Genomic DNA, 19048 nt, shown 5'->3' on the forward strand with positions numbered 1-19048 from the left:
ATCATTTGTCCACACTTAATGTGCAAAAGCGATTCACTTAGAGAGAAAGCAGTGGGTACAATATGGTCTCTTGTTTTTTTTTTTTTTGTAAACTGCTTATACTTCTGCCAGGTTCCCACGCAAGAGCTGTGCTAGTGCTACCATGACTCTCTGCCCTTTACAATAAGAACATAATGGCCATATTGGGTGAGACCAATGATGCATCTAGCCATGTACCCTGTCTTTGACTGTAGCCAGTAGTACCAGAACTTCAGGGGGAGTGTACAGAACAGGGCAATTTTGAAGAGCTCCACCCATCCTCCCCACCTGGCTTTGGCACTCAGAGCTTTAGAGTTGCCCTAGGCATAGGGTTACATCCCGGATCATCTTGGCTAACAGCTGTTGATTGACCTATTCTCAGTGACCTTATCTAGTTCTTTTTTTAACCCAGTTATTCTTTCGGCCACCAAACCTCCCTGGCAATGAGTTCCACAGGTTAGTTTGGTGTTTATGAAAAAGTAGTTCCTCTTGTTTGTATTCAATCTGCTTCCTATTAATTTCAGCAGGTGATCCCTGGGTTTTGTATTATGGAAAAGCATAAACACTTATCTATTCACTTTTTCCACCCCACTCATAATTTTATAGACCTTTATCCTATCCCATCTCCCCCTCCCCCCCATCATCTCTTTTCTAAACCGAACAGCCCTAATCTTTTTAGCCTCTCTTTGTACGGAAGCCATTCCATGCCCCTGATCATCTGTGTTGCCCTTCTCTGTTCCTTGCCCAGTTATCGTTTTTGAGATGAGGTGACCAGAACGGGTCACAGTATTCAAAGAGTGGGCACGCACGCTATGGATTTATACAGTGGCAGTATGTTATTTTCTGCCTTATTTTCCATCCCTTTCCTCACACTGCCTAAGAATGTTTACCTTTTTGACCACTGCGGCCTGTTGAGCTGAAATGTTTGGAGAACTTTCCATGGCGATGCCAAGATCTCTCTGGAGCAGTGACGGTGAATTTACATGCCACGGTTCTACATGCCTATCTGGCATTATTTTTCCAGATGTGCATCACTAGGCAAGGCTCACATCTGGATTTCAGTGGCGTCCAGGGGCCTGCCCTTAGCAGTGAGGTAATAGTAGCCCTCCCCAGTCTTGCACCTTGCACCGGCCCCGCTTCCACCAGTGTTCCCCCTCCTCCTGGCACCTCCCCCCTCACTGCCCTTTGGCTAGGCCAGCAGCCCACAGGGAACAGGTCAGCAGGGGGCGGAGCGTCCTCCCGACGTCACTCCGTGCCGCTCCAAGCAGCCAGTGGGTGTTCCCGCCCGAGAGGAGAATCGCTCTGGGGACTGCCGAGCCGGCGGCGGCCAATCAGGAGCGGCTGCATGGCGGCAGGGCACTTGGCCAATGGGGAGCGCTGTTATGCAGTTGCCAGCCGGGCGGCTCGGTCCGCTGTCTCTGCCGCGGGATCAGCTGTCCCTGCTCCAGCGGCAGCCGCGCGGCGCCCTCCTGGCCGGGAGGTGAGGCTGGGATCGCCGGACCGGTCAAGGGGGGGTCCCCGCGGCCCGGCTGCTCATCACCGGGCAGGCAGCTGTGCGGCTGCATCTGGGCCTTGCGCCGCCCTGGGGTGTCCCCCTGCAGTGCCCGGCCTCTCCTCCCCCGTACCCGCCCTGGGGCTGTAGGGCCCGGGGTAGCGCAGCGCTGGTGTGGGGAGCCACGGACCTAGCGCCGCTCACCGTGGCTGCTGGGCGCGGGTCGCCTGCCTGAGCCGTGAAAGCCGCCTGGGCAGGGAAGCGCCCTGCACCGCGCTGGAGCCGGATGCCGGCTGTGCGGCCGCTGGAGCTCCCCTCTAGCCCTGGGGCGGCGATCAGAGACCCCTGCAGCCGGAGCAGGCATGTGGGCCTTCTCGCAGAGGCATTGATCCTGGCTGTTCTCCACGGCTCTGTCCCCAGCAGTGGGATGGCCGCCACCACCGCCCTTGGAGGCAGCTATGGGGCCAAGTACAGCGGAGTTAAGACTTTTCCAGCCTAAATATGCTTTTACTCCTCCATCCGCACCAGAGCGGATGTTTATAAGCCACTGTTTATAAGCCAGGGGAGCAGCCACCAAGAGAGAAAACAGGAGCAAAGGGGAAGGGAAAATGGGGGTGTAGCTGTTGCAAGAAAGATGGTGAAGGAGCCACGGAAGCCACAAGGCCAGGGGGAGCGAGGAGGGGTATAAGTGGAGTTCATCAACAAGTACTGTTGAGATTTCCTTTAACACTTGCTTTTTTATTATTCTATGTATGGTAGATGGAGACTCCCCGGAGCTGTGTTTGTACCAGGTCGGGTGGCGGTTTGGGAGTCAGTACCTGTGGGGAGGACAGTTTCCTGTATTTTGCTTATGGCAGTAACCTGCTTCGGGAGAGGATCCTGCTAAAAAACCCATCTGCCACTTTCTATGCTGTAGCCAACTTGCAGGTCTGTATCTATGGAGAGATGGAACCCTGTATTCTCCAATCTTTGGCCTTTCCTTTATATGTGCCAAAGAAATTTAGCCTTAATCTGTGTTTTAGTTATAGTTTCAGGAATCTGGGGAGGAGGCATAGCTGCTACATTAGGGAAAATGTTTGTTACATTTCACTAACACTTCATTTTATTTTTAAGCCTGTAGAATATTGAAGTACGCTTTGTGAAGCTCTAAGCTCATGTCTGAACATTACCTGAGTAGTGCTGCTGCTGCCTTCATTCCATTGCTTCATAGGCTACCTGAATTGAAAATACTCTTTTCAGGGACACTCCAGGCACCAAGCAGCATGTAACTGGAAAAGTTCTGAGTGCTTAGAGCCCCTCTTAGATACTGTATCCTTATATGCTTAACTAGGGTGACCAGATTACCAGTATAAAATATTGGGATGGGGCGGAGCCAAAAAAAAAAAAGAGTTTTAAGGGGCATGGGGCATTAGCAGGCCCCGCGCGCTGCCCTCCCCACGGAGCCTCCCGCCCCCTGGCCCGCCACGGGCATATGCAGGGAGCAGTGGGTCTGGGCGGGGGCAGCACGGAGCGGGCAGGAGCCGGGGGGGCGGCAGGGGCCGAATCCCCGCTGCTGCCAAGGAGGCCCGCGCCTCTCCCGCCCGCTCGCGGCTGTGGCTCCTTCCCGGCGGGACGCGCCCCCCCAGTGCCCCGGGCACATGCGGCACGCGTCCCCCGTGCCTAGTCTCCCTCCCGCCAGGAAGGAGCAGCTGGACGAGTGCCGCATATGCCCGGGGCAGGCTGGGGGGCGCGTCCCGCCGGGAAGGAGCCGCAGCCACGAGCGGGAGGGAGAGGCGCGGGGCTCCCCAGCAGCAGTAGGGATTCGGCCCACGCCCCCGCGCCACCCACCCAGCCCCTGCCCGCTCCGCACTGCCCCCGACTGGACCCACCGTGTTGCCCTGCGGGCTGCAGAGCTGGAGCATGCGCCGCCATGCTGCAAGCCTGGGAGGGAGGAGGAATGCTGGGGAAGGGGCGGGGCCAGGGCAGGGATTTGGGGAGGGAGCCAATGGGGGAAGGAGAGGGCGGAGCCGGGGCGGCGGGGGGCCCGAGCGCCAGAACGGAAGGCAAAATTTCTTCTTTGTCCAGTGTCCCGACCAAACATTGGTCGGGACGCGGGACAAAGAAGCAAATATCGGGACAGTCCCGATAAAATCGGGACGTCTGGTCACCCTATGCTTAACACTTAGGGCTGGTCCACACTAACCCCCCCCAATTCGAACTAAGATACGCAACTTCAGCTACGTGAATAATGTAGCTGAAGTCGAAGTACCTTAGTTCGAACTACAAGGTACTTACCGCGGGTCCACGCGCGGCAGGCAGGCTCCGCCGTACTCCTCTCGCAGAGCAGGAGTACCGGCATCGACAGCGAGCACTTCCGGGATCGATTTATCGCATCTAGACAAGACGCGATAAATCGATCCCAGAAAATTGATTGCTTACCGCCGAACCCGGAGGTAAGTATAGACGTACCCTTATATAATACTCCACTGGAGGCTCTCAAAGCACTTGGCAAACATTACTGAATTAAGTCTCTCATGTATGAATGAGAGAAACATTATTATGCCCATGGTTAGAGATGAAGAAATGGAGGCATAAAGCCTTAAAGTGACTTACCCAAGGTCACCCCGGAAGCTCACGGCAGAGCCAGAATGTAAAACCTGGATCTCCTGACTTCATGTCCAGTGTTCTAACAAGATCATCCCTTACCCTTCATAATTCTGCTTTTTGTTTATCAATTCTAAGCTGCTTGATGTTTTGAATGTAACCACATTGCCCCCAAAGTCAAGTTTTCCAGTCATCTTGGCTACTATCGTGAACTTCTCATCTCTTAAGTGCATCTAAAACTGGAAAAAACAACAAAGAGTCTGGTGGCACCTTAAAGACTAACAGATTTATTTGGGCATAAGCTTTCGTTTTGTAGATACAGACTAACACGGCTACCCCCTGATATCTAAAACTGGGTATCCAGTCAATATCAGACCAGAGTCAGTGTCATGTAGCTTATCCTCCAGGGGGCAGATGGAATCAGTTTTGGTGAAGATCTTTGCATTAACCTTTTGAATGACTCTCAGAAATAATAATGGAAGGTCTAAAAGTCTACAAATCCTGATTAGCTAAGAGTTGCATTTTTTTTTTTAAACAACCCATGTTAGCAGATCAAACCTTGTTAAAACTATGAGGAAAATTGTGCTGAAGTTGTACTTTATGCTGTTTGATAATTTATATCCTGCTTAAAGTGTAATGCAATGAAGACGTCAAAGAACTCCTTGGAAAAATATTTTGCTACATAAGGGCACTTCTTCCTGAGAGAGAACTCCCACTGAAACCAATAAGAGTTTGGCTGAATTAAGAGTGCTGGTTAGGACTTCATATGCTAGAATAAAGAGTGCCAAAAGATGCAAATGAGATATCGGAAAGAGAGAGATTAGTAGACAAATTTTTTTATTAGGAGCTAGATAAACTCTCAGAATCAAGAAATTTTTACTTTAGTCTAACAAGTTACTAACTTCTCATTTTTCTTATGCCTCAGTATTGTAATATGTATGGTATTCTTTGATGGTTCTACTACTCAAAGTGGTGCTGCATACTACTTGTTTCAACAAATTTCACTGAGGCTGGAATGACTTACTCTGCAGTTTCGTCCTGGAGTCCTGGAGAAACTGGTGGCTGAAAGGAAACTGGGACAGCTCGGTTTCCTGGCAGATAAATAGATGGGAGCAAGCCTCTCCTTCCCCAGGGAGAGGGTGGTTTCTCTGGTCAAGTGAAAAATTCTCTTTCAGAGCCAGGCCTAGCACAGTTCAAGGCTTGTTATGCTGTTTTGTCTGGGCATAAAGGGAGTTTTTAATCAGTGAATTGCAACTTCACATTTCTTGCAAAAACATGATTATTTTGCTGGTTTCACTAGAAGTGTGAGTGGATTATTTGTGTATATTTAAGTTAGGGTTGACATGCACTGACAAAGCCTTGTTGGGAGATCCTATTAACCTCAGCTGAAGCCAGTACTACTATCACTATCTGACATCTGCAGGCAATACAGTCACTCATAAATGTGTCATAAAATAACAATTACAATTCGTTTTGATTTTTAATGTTTCCACAGTTTTTAAAAATACATTCCCGGGCAAATAGTTGCTTTAACAACAAATATACTTCCCTTGCGTGTCTGAAACCCAGGTGTTTGTAGTGCTAGGGATGTGAAAGTGACTGCTCTCCAAACAGAGAGAGACAAAAAGTAAATGGAAGATAGTGACACGATTTTTTTTTTTTTTTTAATAATTTTTACTTTGACCTCAGATTTTACTACTAATCTAGATAATGAAATTGACTTGTTTACAATATCTGACTTAAGCTGAAAGTATCCCTTTAACGTTAATCACCAAAACTAAGGCCATGTCTATACTAACACTTATGTTGGCAAACCTTTTTTCTCAGTCCGGAGTGTGAAAAAAACAGCCCCCTGAGAGACATAAGCGCTCACGTGCACAGCACTATGTCAGCCAGAGATGCTCTTCTGTGGACATAACTACTGCCGCTCGTTGAGCTGGTTTTATTATGTCGAGAGGAGAGCTCTCTCCCATCGGCATAACGCGTCTACACAAGCGCTCTTACACAGCTGCATGGGTACCGCTGTGCCACTGTAAGCTTGTAAGTGTAGACATGGTTTTAGTGAACGTACCTTCCATAATTTTGGGATGCACTAATCTTAATGGTCTAGCAGCTGGGATGTATTACTAAATTTTCATTGAATTTGTTAAACAGCTATCAAATGATAGTGTATAAAGTTTTCTTACACAGTATTTATTGTTTAGAGCACCTTTGTGTAAGAAGTTAATGTAATCTCCATGACAGTTAAATAAACTACCTTGCTCATTCAGATTTAAGCCACTGATCTAGACTTACTGTATAAAAGATCTTAACAGTTGCATTCTTTGTTTATATCAACATATTTATTTAAATGACTAGTGTATGGTGGTCTAGTGCCAACTGGAGGGAAAGACGAACTCTATCAGAGGTTCTCTGAAAGTTCCAAAGATTACTGTGATCAATATCTAGCATATGGTCATAAGTGTACTCATTCAACCACCAGTCTTCTGGCAATTAGAGCCTGATCATCTGAAACGCTGAGCACTTTCAAATATCACTGACAAGTCAAAAATGCTCAGCACATCAGAGGCTTCTCAGCACCTGGCAGGATCAGGCCCCGAAGGAGGAGCTGAAAGTAGCCAAGTGCAGTATCTCTAACAAAAGAATGTTGTGTGAAGACTTTTTGCCCAATTGCAGCCTTCAGTTTGTTTACTGACTTTCAGGGTATGCAGTAAGTATATTATGTAGCAAAGCATGTTAACTGTTCTGATCTGGCTCTCCATATCTGGTTGTTTAGAACAGACCTATGTCCTAGCTGTACAGTGTGCTAACACAGGCTCCCTTTTATCCACTGCTCCATACTCATTCAGTTATACTGTGTTTCAAAAAGAAAAGAGATCTCAGAATGAAAAGGCACTACCCAGATTAACAATTGATTTCTGGTAATTTCTGTACAGTGAAACCAGGTAAGGCTAGCAAGACAAAACTAGCCTTGGAATAAAAGTTTAAGGATGCTGAACAGGAGTGTTAGCTTTCACAGAAAGAAGCAAGATAGCAGTGTGTAAAAATGAAGCAATCTGAACTTTGGGGGTGGGGCTGAGGGAGTGGACATGCGTGGTTATGGTAAATGGACAAGAGAAAACAAGGAACACAAGCAACAGACAAGGAAAATTGGATCAGCATTTAGGAGAAGGGCTCATGCCCTTCATTTTTTTGCCTAAGTAGTGCTCAGAGCCTTTATTTCTGTTAACTCCCATAGGCACTGGAGGAGCAAAGCATCTTGCAGAATCAAATCCAAAGTGGTCTTAAAACAAAACAGGAAAAGCTTAAGAAACGATCGAAAAATAATTAATTTTTATTAATTAAGCACATCAATGTGCTCAGTTCTGTAAAAACCAGAAAGACCACCTCTTTAAGGGAAGGAGGGCTCAATCCTGCAAACATTTGCACATGTCTGTAACTTTATGCCCATGACTTCAGTGAGACTACTGGTGTGCATACCGTTACCCATGCTTGAGAGTTTGCAGGATCTAGCCTGGAGTCTTACACTCTGAAATCACTTTGTAGCAACTCGTGGAATGGCTGAGGATTAGCATTCATGTAGGTATGTTCCTGTTTTAGAGAGCACTTTGAGAAAAGTTGCTTTTTGGAGGGTTTAGTTGCACTCTCTCATATATGGGGCATATTTTGCCAAACCACCTGTTGCATCCTCATGGCTTATTGTAGATCAGACAAGAGCCTCCAAAGTGTACAACTGATTTTTTTTTAAGCCCTTCAAATTTCAGAAATATTTTTAAAGATTGAAAAACATATTTGAGCAGATGTGTAAGAGGTAGCTCACTTCAGAAATTAAAAACCTCAACATAATTAAAAACACTTTAAAGGGACTTCAATTTGAAATATAGTCAGTTTTAAGAAAGGAGGGGGTTGCAGCTTAAAAGTAGTTTAACGAACTTTGCTTGTTCTTGAGTGATCCAGTTATTGGTGTAGATACAATTAAATTTTTCTACCTTTCTTTAGAATGTTTCTCTACACTGCTGCTGGATGAAAGGCACACACAAACTGGAAACTGGCTGACAACTGATTAGTCACTCACCGTTTCCACGACGTGCTGAGTGCTGTTCGATGCACAAAGTAAAACTGAAAAAAATAGGAGGAAAAGTTTTACTGTATTTTATTTTAAAGGAAACTATAGCAGGGGTTCCAAACTCAGTTTATCTTAGGGCCAGTGCCAATCCTCAAATCCTCCAGCGGGCCAATAATGTCACTGAAGATGGTATTCGGAAAAGCAAATGTTTCTATTGTATTTTTTTTATTTTGAATTTCTTAGAACTAATAAAAGTGTCATACAACTTAATAAAATTCTTCGCCTGCTAGAGAGTTTTTAGTGTTTGTCAGACACCTGGCAATGCTTCAGTTCTGTCAGTTTGTTGATGTTTGGCCTCAGTGACTGAGCAGTTGGAACCTTCGGATTGTAGCAAGGTGTGCATCAGATGTTTATATTCATTGTGGAAAAAAGTGCTGCTGCCTCCATGGCTGACTCTGCCTGGCAACTAGTGATGGTATCTCTGTCCCTCTCCCCCAGCCACTGGGAGCTTCGAGGGGCAGCGCCTGTAGCAGACCAAGCTGGCAGCGTGGCTGGCTGCATGCGTCTCCTCTGCGTGCGCAGTGGGTAGGTTCTCAAGCTGCAGATGGCCCGCGGGCCGGGACTTTGAAACCCTTGTTTTATAGTAAAGTTAGGTTTTACTTGTGAGAACAGGAGGTGTGTGAGTTCTAAAAGAATCTCAATTTTGTACCTACAATGGGTTTTATAAAAAAAAAAAAAAAAAGATGAAAATATCCCTTAGAAGACTCTCACCTATTGTTCTTACAGGTAACTGAAGAATTAGAATTAGAAACTTTTTTTCAATTTACTTTGTGCATTTGATAGCACTTTCTGCCTACTCACTTTTGTTGGTCAGTTTCAGTTCCTTTTTTTTCTCATATGCTAGCAGGATGACTTCTCACATGCCCTGCTCGGGGCGGTTCAGATGCATGCTCTTCCTTCCATCCTTCAAGAGGGGGTTCACGAGTCAAAGCAGCACCAAAAGTTGAGCAGGGATAAGCAGCTGACGGGCATGTACACGGAGAGGAAGGGGACAAAGAGGAGTACTCAGCCCTGACAGGTTTGGTGCTGTGGCTCTCAGGCCCACCCAAAAACCCCTTCCAAACCTTTGAAGGGCAGCAGAAAACCATTACGGAAACAGGATTTTAACTTCAGGAAGTCACTGACATCCCTTTAATGTTACTGTATTGTATTTAATGTAGGATGTGTCTATTATGTTGAGATGAGGTTGTGGCGCTTTCTCTGCCAGCCCCATTGTCTAGCAACTCTTTAGGAGAATTGTCAGTTGTTTGGCCTAAAACATAGAGATGGGCCCAGATCTGGGCCCAAATTTCACAATGCAGCTCCATCATCACTAAAAATGAACCTACCATACCTGTCTTCCGTCCCCAAACCAATTATTTTTCTTGGGGCCTGATGAAACTGCCACTGAAATCTGCAGAAAGTAACCAATTGATCCCAGTGGGAGCTGGATCACATCCTTAATGAAGGAAAAGTAACTTCCTTCCTTGTGGCTATGCTGGCTCTTCTTGTAGACTTCGCTTAAGCTAGTACTTTGTTAAGAAAACCCAAATCACTAAGTGGAAATTGATCATTTGTATTGGTTTAATTTGCAGGATTTTAAACTCGTTTTTGGCAATCATCGAGGCAAAGCAAGTTCTTACTGGCATGGAAGTACAGCTACCATTGTTCAAAGCCCTGGAGACGAAGTGTGGGGAGTAGTATGGAAAATGAACGCTAGCAATTTAAATTCGCTGGATCAGTAGGTGCATTTTAATGTCTTGTGTCACTTTAGAAAGCAAGCCAAATGCAATGGTTATTTTTCAATAATCAGTGTGGTGGGTTTGTTTTGGATCAGGAAGAACACATTGGATTCTAAAACACAAATTTGTATCTTAGAGCTTGGCTGTGGACAATGGATTGTGTGATGTGGTTTGGATGAAAGCTGGAGGCATGTGGTAAGTATAGTGGTCAGTAGGTTTCCGGTATAGGGTGATGTTTATGTGACCATTGCTTAGTAGCACTGTAGTGTCTAGGAAGTGGACCTCTTGTGTGGACTGGTCCAGGCTGAGGTTGATGGTAGGGTGGAAATCGTTGAAATCTTGGTGGAATTCCTCAAGGCCCTCCTTCCCATGGGTCCAGATGATGATGTCATCAATGTAGCACAAGTAGAGTAGCGGGGATGAGAGCTGAGGAAGCATTGTTCTAAGTCAGCCTGACATCAGGAATCATAACATTAAAAAACCGGTAGGAGAACACGTCAGTCTCTCTGGTCACTCAATAACAGACCTCAAAGTGGCAACTCTTCAACAAAAAAACTTCAAAAACGGACTCCAACATGAACCTGCAGAACTGGAATTAATTTGCAAACTGGATACCATCAGATTAGGCCTGAATAAAGACTGGGAGTGGTTGAGTTATTACAAAACCTAAACTTAATTTCCCCGATACTAATTTCTCCCTACTGTTACTCACACCTTCTTGTCAACTGTCTGTAATGGGCCACTCTCTTACCACTTCAAAAGTTATTTCTCCTCCCTTGGTATCCTGCTGTTAATTGATTTATCTCGTTAGACTGGTAAAGCACCCCACATCCTTTCATGTATTTATACCTGCTCCTGTATCTTTTACTTTATACATCTCATGAAGTGGGTTCTAACCCATGAAAGCTTATGCTCAAATAAATTTGTTAGTCTCTAAGGTGCCACAAGGACTCCTTCCCCCCCCCCCCTTTTTTTTTTTTTTTTTTGCTGATACAGACTAACACGGCTACCACTGAAACCTGTGATGATTCAGTTATCCCTCCCAATGTAAACCTGTCCTGCCCCCGTTTAGTGACAACTTAGATAGTTCTGTGACCTATCAAATTGCTTGCCTGCCTGTCTGCATGCTGGAGAGCGCTGAGGCAGTACATGGCTAAGAACCTCAGAAAATCATCCCCCTCTTTTGTGGGTGCCTTAATAAGTATTTAGGAGCCTAACTTTAGACACCGTTTGGAAACTTTGGCCAGAGCTCTGTACTTCTTGTTTTATTACAGCTCTTAGTGGCCTAGTCTATAAAACTGAAATTTCAACTTGCACATTAATGGTGTATAATGAGTCTGAATCTGCAAGGGGCTGAGTGCTCTCAGCTACCATTGACTTCAGCCCCTCACAGGATCAGGCCCATTATGAATGCTTTCAGGATTTGAGGAATAAAATTAAGGTTACAAAGTTTAGTTTGGAGACATTGGAATTAGATTAAATCTGAGCAGTTAATTACCTTGTATACTTCTCACTGGGGAGAAGTCCTCACTCTTTCTCCTACCCAATTCTTCTCTGCACCTTACTGCTCTCACTTATAAGATCCTGTCTCTTTTGTACAACAACTTAACTTGTCATGCGTTCCTGAAACCTAAAATACTTCACAGAGCTAAAGATCCCATAACTATTTCTGTCTATGAGGGAAGATACTGCCCCTACCAGCACTGTCAGGAAAGAAAGGTTGATTGATAAATAATTGTAATTTGTATTGTGGAGTTTTAAATCACTTTTAATCACTTTTAATGCTAGTAAAAGGTACCTGATTGGCAGCTCTGGAGACTCAACTGTTCTAACTCAACAGAAAAGTTACAGGATGGGCATTAGCATTGCTGGCTTGCTCCCCCGACAGTTCATGAATAGGTCCTAAAGGTGATCTTCAAAAGGAAAGAAACTGGATTTGTCCTCTTTGCTTCTTTATGACCTATAAAGAAAACCTGATTTAAAAAAAATCTAGTGCTAGTCTTTTCACTAGATATTCAGGTTTTATCTACCCTGTCTTCCTAGTGATCTGGTATAATTATGATGGAGTAACCATGAAGTAAAAAGTGATAGGAAACTATTTTTATCTGTTGTTAGAAAATTTGCTTTTTGTGGGTGTTAACTTTTCCCCTTTCTGCACTCCTTGCCCTCTAGAAATAATTTAATTACCAGGATTTCTACCTGTTAAAATACTTATGTTGGTTTTTGTTCCGATAATGTGTCAGTGTCCTTTTAAGGACTATGGCCCCAATCCTGCAAAGGGTTACATTATGTCTGCACTATAGATCTTACAGTGGCACAGCTGTACCGCTACAGCTGTGCTGTTGTAAGGTCTCCTGTGTAGCTGCTCTTTGCTGACAGGAGAGAGTTCTCCTGCCAGCATATTTAAATCACCCCCAATGAGCAGCGTTAGCGATGTTGGCAGTAGAGCCTCTCCTGCCGACATAGCACTGTCCACACCAGCACTTTTGTTGGTGAAATGTATGTTGATCAGGGGTGTGTGGTTTTTTTTTTTTTTTTTTTTTTTTCCACATCCCTGACCGACAAAACTTTTGCTGACAAATGTGCTAGTGTAGACAAAGCCTTAAATGTGTAGAGTTAAGCACAGACAGCAAATAGTCCTGCTGAAATCAGTGGAACTGTTTTCTCTTTGTAGTTGCGCACATTTGTAAGTGTCTGCAGGATTGGGACATAGTTGTAGCTAAAAAATAGATTAACTTTCCTTAAATTATGTTGTATTATTAAACCTGAAAAATCCAGTTTTGCTTTTTACTGTGTGTTCACTTTTTGCACTTTTTCTCAGCATGGACAATGAAAGTAGTCTTCTGTTTTTGGATAATGTGTAGTCAATTTCACTTTTAGTTCCTCATTTACTAGCTAAACAATACAATGCTTGAGTTACAAACAAGGGAGAGGGATCTTTGTGTCTTTGCTTTCCTTGGTATTAAACTTCTTGGAGACACTTCTCTTGATTGTAAGTTTTTGGAGGTTTTGTCTTAGCCTAAAATTTACATTTCATAAAATTTGTTTGACCTGACACTTTCTCTCTCTTAAATCCAAGCAAAAGACACTATTGGCTTCTCATCTTCCTTCCCCCTGCTATGACCCAGAAATCTGTTTCTAAAGTTTACATTCCATTTGTTTGTAGGCTGCAATCTTCCTGTTAGTTCCATGCAGGGTCTGCCTGCAGTGAGCCAGCTGGGGCCATACTCTGCTAGTATGTTAAATCACTTGTAAAAGTGATTAGATGTTGTTTTCATTTGAAAATATAATTTGTCAGATACTTGGATACCATTGTGATGAATACTGCTAAAACCTAGACAGGGTATTCTAAGTGGTCACATTTTTACCTGTCGTGTTCAGCTAAGCAGTTAACTATCGTATCTAAATTCCTGTTAGATGCTACCGTATCTAATATCCCTGATCTCATGACATTTGAACTAAGTTCACCCATTACTGCCAATTTATTTAGATTTGTATTAGAAGCTAATTTTAACTTTTTAGCACTGTGTTTTTAATCCACTGTCCTCCCCCTGGGCAAATCTTTCTTTTGAAAGAAACTAGTTATGGTGGTTCTCGATATAATCTCGTAGCTCACTGCTATTGTGCAAGTTCTACATACAAACTACAAGGTCTGGGCATGTTGATGGGTGTGCTGGGTTGTTCACAAGGATGTGCTTTGCCCAAGAACTGTGGGAGTTTCCTCACTTTAGAATTATCTCTATTTAAAAATAATTAAAGGGGCAAGGTAAAATTTTGCAGTATTTTCATTATCTAAGTGGAACTTAATGATTCTGGCATTGTCTTTTAATTCTCATAATTTCGTTGTGTGCATATTGTGGATTATCAAATTTTATTTATATACCAAACATTAACTGATTCCCAAGAGGTGCAGAAAGTAACGTTGCTGTTAACTTGCATGGTTACAGGGATAGGCTTGCTGTTACGCTATTTGTTCTGGATCTAAAAAATAAGCCAATGGTATTGTTCACTTTTTGATTTCAGTACTCCGAGATACAAGTATTGATCAAAATTATTGGAATACATTAATATTACTCAGTACTGCAGCCGAAAAGCCACCTTGCATTTAGCATGCTAAAACTCACCTATTCAAATACATGTTAGTTTTCTCCCCTGTATTGGTGGTTCAGAATGAAAGGAAATGTTTTGATTCTTTACAGGCAAGAAGGAGTTGAAGGTGGTATTTACAGTCCAATAGAAGTCAACGTTCCAACTCAAGAGGGAAAAGTACTGACCTGTCGAAGTTATCAGATGAATGATTGTATCTGTGATCTCCCATCACCACAGTATAAAAAAGTAGGCATCATCTAAAAAGAGCGTGAACTGAAGTGGATATTGTATTACTACTTGCCACTTATAATAGTCTCTTACAACAGCATTTGCTATATAGCATAGTCCCTTAAAATAGCATTTCAATTCTTTCTAAATGTATCAAACCAATACATCCCTATTGTTAGTCTGCTGACTTCAGTGAAACTAAACAAAAGGTAAATCTGGGCTATTGTACATAAAGCATGTGCTCTCACCCATGAATTGCTTCTTCCTCAATTCATTTGCAACCACCTGTGAGGTTGCATCAGCTGCTGAAAAGCACTAAGCAACTTTACAAAATAGTTTGGGATAGAAAAGATCACTGTACTAAACTGAAGCCACAAAGGGAATTTTAGTGGACAGAACTTAACACCCTGACCTGGAATCTGGCAAGGACATAGATATTAATATCTCCACTCTTGTAAAAAGTGCCATAGAATCTTTCATGACTAAAGGTAGTTAGTATCTTGGCTTGACATCTCCAACATCACAGGCCCTGGGGCATTGGTCTCAGGGGCAGCTCCAGGCACTGGGGCAGCAAGCCGCGGGGAGCAGCCTGCTGGGTCGCCATGAGGGCGGCAGTCAGGCTGCCTTCGGCGGCATGCCTTTGTGACGTCCGCTGGTCTCGCAGTTTTGGCGGCAATTCAGCAGCGGGTACGCCAAAGGCGCGGGACCCATGGACCTCCTGCAGGCATGCCGCCGAAGGCTGCCTGACTGCCATGCTTGGGGTGGCAAAATACATTGAGCCACCCCTGATTGGTCTAGTACTACTTCTTAGCGTATGCGCAGTGTCCCTCAAGTGTCATGTGACCAGGATTCATCACTGAATTTGGACTGCTGGTTGGATCATTAGCTTCCCTGGCTTGGGCCGGGTACTGCTGGGGAGCACGACATGTACGCTGATCCGTGTCCCCGGATTTAGTACTGGTTTGGAAGAAAAAGTTCCATGTGCAATGTCACCAACACCACTCTGCAGCACACTGACTCTTTTTGGAGGTGTGCGTAAGCACTGAGCAGTCCTGACTTGCTTAGCTGGTGAGGTCTGAGGCCCTATCCAGAGGTGGTGTGACTACATGTCTAGAAATGTTTAGCTAATCAGAATTACAGATAAAAGCAACAAGCTACCATAGTGACTTTCTACTGAAAATAACTAACTGGGCTTGATCCTATAACCCCTATGCATATGTCACGCCTTTTGACCCTTTGGATCAGCTTGCAGGATCAGAATCTGTTTTTTTGTTAAAGAACTCTAACCCAGGCAACCCTAGTGTGTTGGCAGCCATCACTTCCCCCTTACTTTTCTCCCAGACAGATCTTTGGGGCGGGCTGTTTGAAGAAATACAACTATGCTAATACAAACATCAAGGTTGATAATTTATATATAGTCTGGGGCTCTCCTTGCCATACTGCATGTATACCAAGATAATGGGAAAAACTGATCTTTTATTTGACAAACAAAATCACCCCTTACAAGTAAAACTTTACAAGGCAGTCATCTAACTGTATACACTGTAATCTAATACAGTACTACATATGTACAGTTAGTCATGTATTTTTGTGACAAAACTGACTGTTACGGGAATTGTAACTTCCTGGCTTCTGTATTTAAATTCTCTGCCCTACGCTTTTTACGCTTTTTAACCTACTAGGCAGAGTCTGTCATCACAATAGTATCTTGCTGCCTGAGCTTTTAAAACATGCATATGTATCTGTTTATATTAGTAATTATATCAGTTCTCTTTTCTCACTGGCTTCCCTCTCTCAAAACAATTGTATTGTCAGGGACTCAAACCAAATTTGACTCTTCGTTGTAGTTGCGTCAACTCTGACACTGCCTTCTGTAAGGGAAGTGTTCTCTCAGTCTAATCTCTCTTAGTTTTCCTATGGTTCTCTTCTACCTTTTTCTTCTGTGTGAAAGGATTTTATTTAAGAGAACAAGTAGGGCTGTTCATGTCATATGGCTGTGTCAGTGACTAAGTGCACTGTGTGTACGTCTGTGGTATCTTCGGTACCTGAGATAAGCGGTTTTTATTTTTGTAACCTCCACCCCAGTAATTTCCTGTATTTTTTCTTTTCACTTCCCATGAATAGTTTTGGCTTACACTACACACTTTTTTTCATTTATCTTATGTGGGGGAAGGAAAGCTTCAGTAAAATAAACAGTAGAGAAACTGTCTTCACGTATGCTACATCTAAATGGCTTCTTTGCTACTGTAGTTCTTACTCATATTCACCACTGTCCATTCAAATTAGAAAGACCCAGCAGCTGTTGGTGTACCATCTCAGGATTTTTCTGTAATAACTCAAGCGTTATAATTACTTCTCACTTAGAAGAACTTATGCTAAGGCTGGTTGAAGACTGAAATCCTATATCTTAAAGGTGGAAATTAATTTGCTCCTGGGGGAATTCTGTGCACAAAAATTTTAAAATTCTGCATATTTTATTTGTCAAAATAATGCAATGTAATCACTCTGGTTTCAATTATTTTGGTAATTTATTTAAACTACACTACAATGGATGGAGAATGGGAGGAAGGAGCATTGGAGGAAATCCCCAAATACCTAATAGTAATGTAGATAGGTTTCACCCTTTATTTCTAGTTATTAGTCAACAAATATATGCAGCCGTATGCTCAGTGTTACATCATAAGTAACTGAAGAGTAAGTGAGGACTGAGGAATCAAACTCTCAATTTATATTGGCTACTGACCATCTCCAGAAAAGGAAGTAGAAAACAATTCATGGAATACATTTTGATAAGGATTTTTTTCAGTCCAAAAAGTTAGACCAGTTCTGATCACTAAAGGAACATAAGCATTTATAAGGCCATACTGTCCTTTACACCACTCTGGCAATGTAAAGGAGCCTTAAAACTTTTACACCTGTTTTATATTCCTGGGGGAATTCACAAAGATAAAGCAGCATTCACTAAGCAGGCAGGCTGCTACATTCTGCTCTGCTTGAGGGGACAGAGCCTGTCCTACACCTATCTCCTCAGAAACACCTCGAAGCTCTGCCCCTCCACGCTGAGCATGCTACAATAGTGAGCGAGAGGGACAGTCTCTCTCTCACATGACTGTCCAGCACCATCACCGTGGTGATTTATGTCTCTACTGGCTGCTCCGGACACATAAACCAACCTGCCTGTGCTGCCAGGGAGGGGCATGTGACCGCTCTTGCAGCTTCCCTTTGCTTCCCTGTCAGATATCATATTTCTGTCAAAGAAATCTGTGGGGGACATGAATTCTGCGCATGCACAGTGATGCAGAATTCCCCTAGGAGTATTAATTGAATCATTAAGTGCCTGATCTCTCAGTGCCTTACACAGTAGCCTCCTAGGGGTTTTGTACTAGTACCCATCCTGGCAGTATCTGAGCTGCTTCAGGTTAATTATATTGGCACTAGAGAGATCGTTAGTAGTCTTCATGGTGTCTTTGGCTGCCTTCCTTTTTCTGGGTAGGTAGGGTGTACATAGGGTTTTGTTTTAGTCCCATCACCTTAAATGGTACTATTTTTACACAAGTAAAGGTTTGTGTGATCTAACTCTTTTATTGTAAAGTGATATTAAAAGGTTTTTTTTTAATTGTAGGTCATCTGTATGGGTGCAAAACAGAATGGCTTGCCAACTGCCTATCAGAAGAAATTAGAAGCTATAGAAACGAACAACTATGCGGGACCATTATCAATCTTTGAAGAAATTGAAGCTGCTATTAAAGAGACAGAAACAACAACTCAGTAGAAAAGTATCCCCAAAATATTTCCAGTTCCACTTCCTTGCCTGATTTAATTCTATAGCCTGTGTTATACCGGAGGTCAGATTAGATTATCACTGTGGTCCTTTCTGGTCTTGGAATATATGAATTTTTCATTTTGATTTAGGCATCTGTCTTCTCAATATACTGATTAGCAATAATTTCCTTCTTTGATAAAGAAGGGCAAACTTGATACGTTTGTGTAGTTCAGTAAGGTATTGGATTGAATATGCAATTTAAGGTCTTAAGCTTGCGAAGACCTATGTACATGCTTAACTGTATGTACCACATCTAAAGCTAAGCACGTAAATCTTTGCAAATCTTAACTTTCTGTAGTTCTCATACAGTGCTGGTAAAGTTCATATAGTTCTTTAACTATATGATGTATTAAAGAATACATCTATAAGCAGAACTAAAGAGAAAAGCCAGCTTGGTAGTCATGTGCACATGCTGCTGTGTTCTAGGATTAAGAGTTGTAGGATCAAGCTACAGTTCTTAAGTGCTGTGCACACAGTTCTCCAAGCAGGTTTAAAAAAACTTTTTTTTTTCCAAATGTACATAAGGTTCATTGGGATGCAAAGCAGGGAATTAAGCTGATACCGATTTGGATTTTTACATATCTAACTTCTGTAGCAGGGGTGCTGAGTCATTGAACCAAACTGTAAACCCTGTATATAATGGAAACCTCTTCAAGATGGGGGGTGCAGCAGCACCCCTTGCACCACTAGTTCCAGCACCTATGTTCTGTACAGCAAGATTTTTTTTTTTCTTTGTCCAGGAGGTGTATCCATTTGCTTTTAAAAGTTAATCATTGGCTACTCTTTACCTTTTAGGTGTGCAGTCAACCCTTGTGTACTAATATGTCATGCCACTGGATACTGGTCACTTAAAAGTCAGTTTAAGCAAGAAAAGAAAGGAATTTAAAACACAAATATTTTCCATAGAAAATATTATTTTGAAAACGTTAGTCTAAGACAGTGGTTCTCAAAGCTGGTCCGCCGCTTGT

General features: G+C 43.3%; 1 protein-coding gene across 1 annotated transcript; it reads left to right on the forward strand.

Moving 5' to 3' along the window:
* Positions 1-1315: 1315 nt before the first annotated feature.
* GGCT (gamma-glutamylcyclotransferase) lies at positions 1316-19048 on the forward strand. Its single transcript, XM_034760881.1, has 5 exons — positions 1316-1498; positions 2270-2437; positions 9794-9939; positions 14140-14275; positions 17880-19048. Exons 1-5 carry the CDS (start codon positions 1364-1366, stop codon positions 18027-18029), a joined length of 735 nt encoding a protein of 244 aa, XP_034616772.1. The 5' UTR covers positions 1316-1363; the 3' UTR covers positions 18030-19048.

The sequence above is a fragment of the Trachemys scripta genome, chromosome 2 (assembly GCF_013100865.1).
Source record: "Trachemys scripta elegans isolate TJP31775 chromosome 2, CAS_Tse_1.0, whole genome shotgun sequence".
Classification (NCBI taxonomy): Eukaryota; Metazoa; Chordata; order Testudines; family Emydidae; genus Trachemys; species Trachemys scripta.

Excerpts from the sequence above, each read along its gene's own strand:
- GGCT (XM_034760881.1), top strand. The coding sequence starts at position 1,364 with ATGGCGGCAGGGCACTTGGCCAATGGGGAGCGCTGTTATGCAGTTGCC. Across the intron at positions 9,940-14,139 it reads AATTTAAATTCGCTGGATCA|GCAAGAAGGAGTTGAAGGTG; the intron begins GTAGGTGCATTT and ends GATTCTTTACAG. Across the intron at positions 14,276-17,879 it reads CATCACCACAGTATAAAAAA|GTCATCTGTATGGGTGCAAA; the intron begins GTAGGCATCATC and ends TTTTAATTGTAG.